Raw genomic sequence first — 7,682 nt, 5'->3', positions numbered from 1 at the left:
CGCCATGAGCCAATGGCGCGCTGGGAGGCGGGACAGGGAGGCCGAGGGGCGGGATTTCCCGCGCGGCCGCTGGGCGCCTGGCTGGGGCGGCACGGGCGGTGTCGGTGGCAGCGCTTAGAAGAGGGCGGGCCGGGGTCAGCTGCTGCAGGCGGGCAGGCGTGCTGATCTGTGGGCGGCCGCCGCGTCTCCTGCCGCCGCCCTCCTTTCGCCACGATGCCGGGGATCGACAAGCTGCCCATCGAGGAGACGCTGGAGGACAGCCCGCAGGTGAGGCGCGGGCGACCGCGGCAGGCGTTGTGGGAGAGCCTGGCGGGTCAATCGCAGGCCTGCGCTGCAGCCGCAGGTGCCCGCCCCGGCCCAGGTGGGCGCCGCCGCCGCCGCCCAGGTGTCCCCGCCCGCCGCGGGCCGCGCCCAGAGCCGCCGAGGCCCGGCGCGCAGCCCGAGGCCCGCGTGGGCCCGTGTGGCTGGGCCGGGCCCCGGGTGGAGATCGAGCCACCACCTCTCGTGGGGACTGGCGGTCACATATTAGCCGCGTCTCCTGTTTATTTGACGGAAGGTGCTGTTTTTATCGCGATGGTATAAGATGATAAATCCCGAATCTGGAGAAAATGCAGAGAAGGAGAGCAACCCCGGTAGTCTGGTTTAACGATTTCAGAGGCTCGGCATGCTAGGGAAGGAAATGGCTAGTTTTCCTTCTGGAGGTGCTGAAAGGCTTGTGTGGAGAGCCATCGGCGAAGCCAGTGATGGGTGCTCGAGTCTGCTCCCGCCCTCCCTACCTAGTGTGCGGGTGTAGCGGCGGTAACTGGCCGCTGTCACTAGAGCTGTGCACAGAGCGTGATGGACGGCGCCTTCCAGGACTGCTGCGCCGCTCGCTGCGGACTTGGCCCTAATAAACTCATCAAAATAAAAGCCCTGTGTTCTGTGTTTTGTGCATTGGGGATGATGCTCGTATGACTGCTCAGCTTAAGACGGTGTTGGAAAATGTAACCATTTATATATTTTTAACACTCAAGAATAAAATCGTCTGTATTAAAAAAGGTGTTGGAAGCAGTTCTAACTTGCATGGAGAAACTTCACCGCATGCCTGGCATTTTTATACAATAAGCGATTTGAAACGCTTACTTTGCTGTTTCATTCAATTAGAATGAAAAAATTCTGAAATACTTATTTAGAAATAAGGTAGCACCTATTTCTTGTGCCTTTAGTTTAATACGGCTGCCCGCCCCCACCCCCCAGAAAAAAAAAAAAAAAAAAAAAAGGAGAGAGAGAGAAGGAGGAAAGGGCTAGATTCTCCCTTTACTGGGTGGCACTTCTGCCATGGATTTTGTGCCACTGTTAATTACCAAGTTGAAATTGGGCTTTGATTGTAGGATTGATATATTCTTTTTCTTTCTGAAAGTTATCTTCACAGGTCAGTTGATTGCTGGTAATGTACTCTTATCAGCCTGTGACAGAGAAACCCACATTTAGCTGTATCTTGTCTGCCAGTATAGCCAATTCAGATTTTTCTTAATTACTTCCTCAGTGTAAAGTTAGAAGCTATATTTGTTTCAGATGATTCGCAACAATTTTGTGTGTTGCATGGGTCAGGTACTCTTTGTCATTTTACTTTTTTATTATGTAAGACTCAACAAGTTGCCTTACCTTCTTCTTTAACCTGGCCTATGTTTTTTTACAGCCCTTAAAGTCTATAAACTGCTCAGTATGGTTTGCACATTGCCCTAGCCATGACTAGAAGCAGAGATAATATTCAGCTTTTCACACAATTAGTTTACAATTTGAGAGTTTTTTTTTTTTTTTTTTTAACAAGCATGCCTCATTTTAGTATCAGTTTTGTATTGAATTTTAGTAACCAAGTTGATATTTAGTTTCTTGAGGTAGTAAACTTGAACTAGGTAATATTTATTTGGGAAAATTAATTGGGAAGCTGGGATTTAGGAAGGCAAGACACTGGAGGTAATCTTTTTGTTTTTGGTACTGGGGTTTCAACTCGTGCCCTACCACTGAGCTACATCCCAAACCCATTTTATTTTTGAGACAGGATCTCACTGAATTGCTCAGGCTGGCCTCAAACTTAGAGTACTCCTGCCTTAGTCTCCTGAATTGCCACTGAGCCTAATTCTTGAGAAAAACATTAAGATGAGATGGATAGCCCTGGATCTGCAACTGAGGGGATGGGGGTTGTAGTCTTCACTGCCACTTAGTACCTTCCACTTTAAAAGCAAATTACTCATTTTTTTTTCAACTTTATTGTATGTAACAGTTTTATCCTGCTTTTAACATTATAGCTTAAGTGTCTTCATTTACTCTGAATGAAAAGGATTTGGAAGACTGCGTCATGATTCCTTTAATTTTTTTTCTTTTTCTTTTTTTTTTCCTTTTTATTTTTATTTATTTATTTTGAGAGAAGGTCTTATGTACTATGTCGGCCAGGATAGCTAGAGAGATTCTCTTACCTCAGCCTCTTGAGTAGTTGTCAGTACAGGTTTGTGCCACTGTGCCTGGCTCACGCTGTTGTACTTTCAGGGTTTTCCTCAAATTCTGATACAAATAGGGCTGAGTGGGGCATGGTGGCCAACATCTGTAATCCTAGCAACTCGGGAGGCTGAGGCAGGAGGATCACAAGTTCAGGACCAGCCTCAGCAATTTAGTGAGGCCCTAAGCAACATAGACCTTGTCTCAATAAAAAATAAAAAGGGCTGGGCACAGTGGTGCACATTTGAAATTCCACCAACTTGGGAGGCTGAGGCCAGAGGATCACAAGTCAAAGCTAGCCTCAGCAAATTAGTGAGGCCAAGCAACTTAGACCCTATCTCAAAATTAAAAAAAAAAAAAAATGAAAAGGACTGAGATGTGACTTAGCAGTTAAGCGCCCTGGGTTCTATCTCCAGTATCAAACAAATAGGAAGTGGGACTGTGGTTCGGTAAAGCACCTCTGGATTCAATCTCCAGTACCCACCCCCAAAAAATGAGGGCCAAAATTAATATTTTTAGGCATAATTTTTAAATTTTTTTAGTTGTAGATGAACACAATGCCTTTATTTTAATTATTTATGTGATGCTGAGGATTGAGCTCAGTGCCTCACATGTGCTAGGCAAGGGCTCTCTACCACTGAGCTACCCTAGCCCAGGCATAAATTTTTCTTCTCATTTTGGACTATCTAGAATAGAGTCTAAGGAGTAATAGAGAGTACGAAATGTTTAAAGTTCCAAATACAAGTTTTTTATTAGATTAATTGATCCTCATCAAAAGTGGCCTGGTTGCTGCTATGTGAAAAAGTTAGAGGTTTGGAGTCATGAAAGACCATCAGGGATTAATTGTATAGTTACCATTTTTTAAATTAGATTTTTTTTTTAAATACTGGGAATTGAACCCAGGGTCATATACTATCAGGCATTCTACCACTGAGTTAAACCTTCAGTTCCTTTTTAAAAGTTTTGTTTGTTTTGTGATACTGAGGAATAAATTTAGAGCCTCATACATGCTAGGCAAGTGCTCCACCATTGAGCTACACCTCCAGCCCATTTTATTTTAGTACTGGGGATTAAACCCAGGGGTGCTTACTACTGAGCTGCATCCCCAGTCCTTTTAATTTTTTTTATTTTAAGATAGTCTTACTAATTTACTGTGACTGACCTGGAACTTAATCTTCCAGCCTCAGACTCCCTAGTTGCTGGGTTTACAGGATTAAACTGCATTGTGGCCCTTTTCATTTTATTTTGAGACAGGGTCTTGCTAAGTTGCCCAGGCTGGCCTTGGAACTTGTGGTCTTCCTTGCACAGCCTCCTGAGTTGCTGGGATTTCAGGCTTGTACCACTATACCTGGCTTCCCTCTTTAAATTTTGATTCACAGAACTGGGTATGGTGGCCTACACCTGTAATCCCAGTGACTCAAGAGGTTTCAGGAGAATCACAAGTTAGAGGCTAACCTTAGCAATTTAGTGAGACCCTATATTGAAATAAATAAGTAAATAAATAAATAGACTAAAAAAGAAAAAGTAACTTAGTGGTAAAGTGACCCCCTGGGTTCAATCCTTGTACACCCCTCCAAAAATTTTTTTAAAAAAAATTTAATAGTAATTATATTAAAATAGGAGGAATTTGCAAAGTCCAAATTCACTCATTGAATGTAAGCATCTTTAAAAGAATTATCTTGTCCAAACCATACCATTCTGCAAAAGTTACCTGTTGAAGCACACTTAAGTCTATAACAGATGCTTTGTCTGTATTTGTATTATTCAGAAAATTGGAATCAAAATAAAACTTGTTAATTACTAATAACAGGTATGACCTTTAAAAAGTAATTGATTTTATGTGTAAATATCTTAATGATCCATGAATACAATATTGAAAACAACCCTATTCCCAAATGGAAGCTTCCTTCTTTGCATAACATGAAATACTTCAGATTATGCAGTGTGTTCTCCGCTTCCCCACATTTTGACATCTCAGATTGCAATTCCCCTTAGAGTTGGTGTTATTTTTGTTTGTTTTTTTAATGAAACAGGTTCTCACAAGGTTGCCCAGGCTATCCTCACACTCATAAGCTCAAGTGATCCTTCTGCTTTAGCCACCCAAGCAGCTGGAACTATAGGCATGTGCCATCATAGCCTGCCTTAAGTTGGTGGTATTTTGACAATTGCTATTAGCTAGGTGGCAGCTGCACTCTGCATTGCCTGCAAATGTACATATTTGGTTGTTGCTCCTAGTGGCAATCATGACCAAGTCCATTCAGTCAACAAAATGATTTGAGGAAAGAATGTTAGTCCTGGTTGTTTGAAAACCTTACCATCAAAACTTAACTGAACAGGCATCTATCTTTTCTAAGAAATTGTTAGGAGCCGGGCGTGGTGGCACACGTCTGTTAATCCCAGTGGGTTTGGGAGACTGAAAAAGCAGGATCGCCAATATAAGGCCAGCCCCTGGGTTAAATCCCCAATGCCAAAAAAAAAAAAAAAAAGAAAGAAAAAGAAAAGAAAAGAAAATGATAGGATGATAGGGACCAAAGTGGAGAAATTCTAAGAAATACTTGTCATTTCATGATGCTGAGAAAAATATGAGAAAACATTGATATTGATGACGAATTAGGAAATTATTTATTGGAGTTTATGCATTGATTCAACTGAGTATGAAAAAGTTTTAGGAATATATTAAATTTATGTTGCTTATATTTTCCCTTAGATGTTTACCTGAGAGCATGTATGATAAAATTCTGTCTGAAGGTTTATTTCCATAAATATAAAGGCAGAATATCAAGACAAGAAAACCTAGCTGGAGCATGTCTGTAATCCCAGCAGCTTGGGAAGCTGATGCAGGAGGGTTTAGAGTTCACAGCCAGCCTGGGCGATTTAGCGAGGCCCTAAGCGACTCAGCAAGACCCTATCACTAAATAAAATACAAAAAAGTTCAATCCCTGGTCCCAAAATTAAAGTATGGCAATAGCCAGCTGGGGTGCAGCAGCACACATTACATCTGTTAATTCCAGCAGTTTAAGAGGCTGAGGCAGGAGATTCTCAAGTTTGAGGCCAGCCTCAGGGACTTAGACGCTATCTCAAAAATAAAAAATAGAACTAGGAATGTAGATCAGTGGTTGAGTACCCCTGGCTTCAGTCCCTAGTACCAAAAGAAAAGGAAAAAAAAAAAAAAAAAAAAGCACTAGCCTATCAAGATTTCCTGATGCTTTCTTTTTTAATACTTATTTTTAAAATTTTTTTTGTGGTGCTGAACATTGAACTGAGGGCTTTGCACACGCTAGGTACGTGTTCTATCACTGACCTACATCCCCAGTCCATCTTTTTTACATTTTAAGGTAGCAGTGTAGGGGTCTGGGGTTGTAGCTCAGTGGCAGAGCACTTGCCTAGTATGCATGAGGCACTGGGTTCAATTCTCAGCACTATATAAAAATAAATAAAATAAAGGCCCATCAACAACTTAAAAAAAAAAAAAAAAAAAAAGATAGCACTGTGGGGACTAGGAGTAAAGCTAGAGTACCAGAGTGAAAAAGATGTCAGATTCAGCCAGTGGTGTATGCTTATTTTCCTAGCTACTTGGAGATTGAGGCAGGAGGACTACTTGAGCTGAGGAGTTTTGAGACCAGCTTGAGCAATTTGGACCATTCTCCAAAACTTAAAAAAACAAACAAACAAACAAAAAAACCAACTTCTATCAAATCCAAATCTCAGAGGCCTGGGGAGTAGGGGACTGATCTGTGGACTGCTTAAACCAGCATAATGATCTTATGTTCCCCCCACCCTCCATCACTTTATACTATATTGGCTTAGTTTTGACCTCTGGATGAAAGGAATAAGAAGCTAGAGAATAAACTATAACGTTATTTTTTAGATTTTTAAGCTTCAGTTATCTCAGTACTTAGTGGTATTTTAATTTTTCCCTTGCCTTTTCAATAAAAAATGGTGATCATACTTTGCCTTGGATAAATTGAATTTCTTTTTCTTTGATTTTTAATTTTTCCAGTACTGGGGATTGAACCCAGGGTACTCTACTACTGAGCTATATCCTACATCCCCAGCCCCTTTTATTTTATTTTGAAACAGGGTCTTGCTAAATTGCCCAGACTGGCCTTGAACTTGGCGATCCTTCTGCCTCTACTTTTTCTAGTAGCTGGGATTACAAGCCTGTTCCACTGTCTTTGATAATTTTTATTGACATTATCATTTACTTACAAGTTTTCCCCCTTATAATAAGGACCATTTTAAGTTGCTCATTGTAGAAAAAAAAATGCCAAATGATACAGAAATGCATTAAGAGAAACCCAAATCCTTTGCTCAGAAAAACCTTGTTAGCATTTTGTAGTATTATTTTAGATTAGGACAGAGAGATTTGGTACTACTAGAAGAGACCATGGAAGAAGAGAAAAAATCATATTAGGTTATCCTATAATAAAGCATTTAAATGTTTATAAATGGAATACTTTAAATTGTAGATGAACACAATACCTTTATTTTATTTATTTATTTTTATGTGGTGCTGAGGATGGAACCCAGTGCCTCACACACGCTAAACAAGCCTTCTACCACTGAGCCACAACCCCAGCCCATACCTCATTTTTAATGAAGTGAAACTGAGAATAAAACTCCCTGACTTTTTAGCATTACTGTAAAAAGAAAAAATAGATTAAAACTCAGAATTACTAATACTCTATTTTATTTTTGCTTCTTTTAGGAAAAAAAAGTTTTTATATGCTGATTAACATAACTTTTTTATTGATTTTATTTTATACAGACAAGGTCTTTACTGGGTGTATTTGAAGAAGATGCTACAGCTATTTCCAACTATATGAACCAGTTGTATCAAGCTATGCATCGGATTTATGATGCACAGGTAAAAAGCTAAGGTCTAATGCAATGCTGTTTAAAAATTAATCTTTGAGCCCCATAAGGACAGAGATAGTGTCTGTCTTGTTTATTGGTGCCTAGCCTTTTCCTGAGCTACTAGTAATAAATATTTGTTGAAAGGATGAATGAACATTAAATATATTGTATACCAGAGCTTACATTTCCGTTTCTAGTATTTAGTTAGTAGCACCACAAGAGTAACAAAATTGAAACATCTGTTCCCTCTCCCCAAAGAGGAATAAGAACTTTCTTATTAAAAATCATAGTGTTCATATGTTGACACGGTGGCACATGCCTGTGATCTTGGGAGGCTGAGGCAGGAGGAT

At 40.6% G+C, this 7,682-nt stretch overlaps 1 protein-coding gene across 1 annotated transcript in view; it reads left to right on the top strand.

Annotated features, from left to right (window-relative positions):
* The first annotated feature begins 65 nt into the window (after positions 1 to 65).
* Positions 66 to 7,682, top strand: part of APPL1 (adaptor protein, phosphotyrosine interacting with PH domain and leucine zipper 1) — a 39,837-nt gene continuing 32,220 nt past the window's right edge. The window contains exons 1-2 of the mRNA XM_079116457.1: positions 66 to 267; positions 7,244 to 7,342. Coding sequence (XP_078972583.1) covers positions 214 to 267; positions 7,244 to 7,342 — 153 coding nt within the window. The 5' untranslated portion in view covers positions 66 to 213. The remainder of the gene's footprint in view (positions 268 to 7,243; positions 7,343 to 7,682) is intronic.

Source organism: Sciurus vulgaris (assembly GCF_902686455.1).
Source record: "Sciurus vulgaris genome assembly, chromosome: 16".
In the NCBI taxonomy this organism is placed as follows: Eukaryota; Metazoa; Chordata; class Mammalia; order Rodentia; family Sciuridae; genus Sciurus; species Sciurus vulgaris.
Note: the sequence above shows the minus strand (reverse complement) of the source record. Positions and strands in the feature narration are given on the sequence as shown.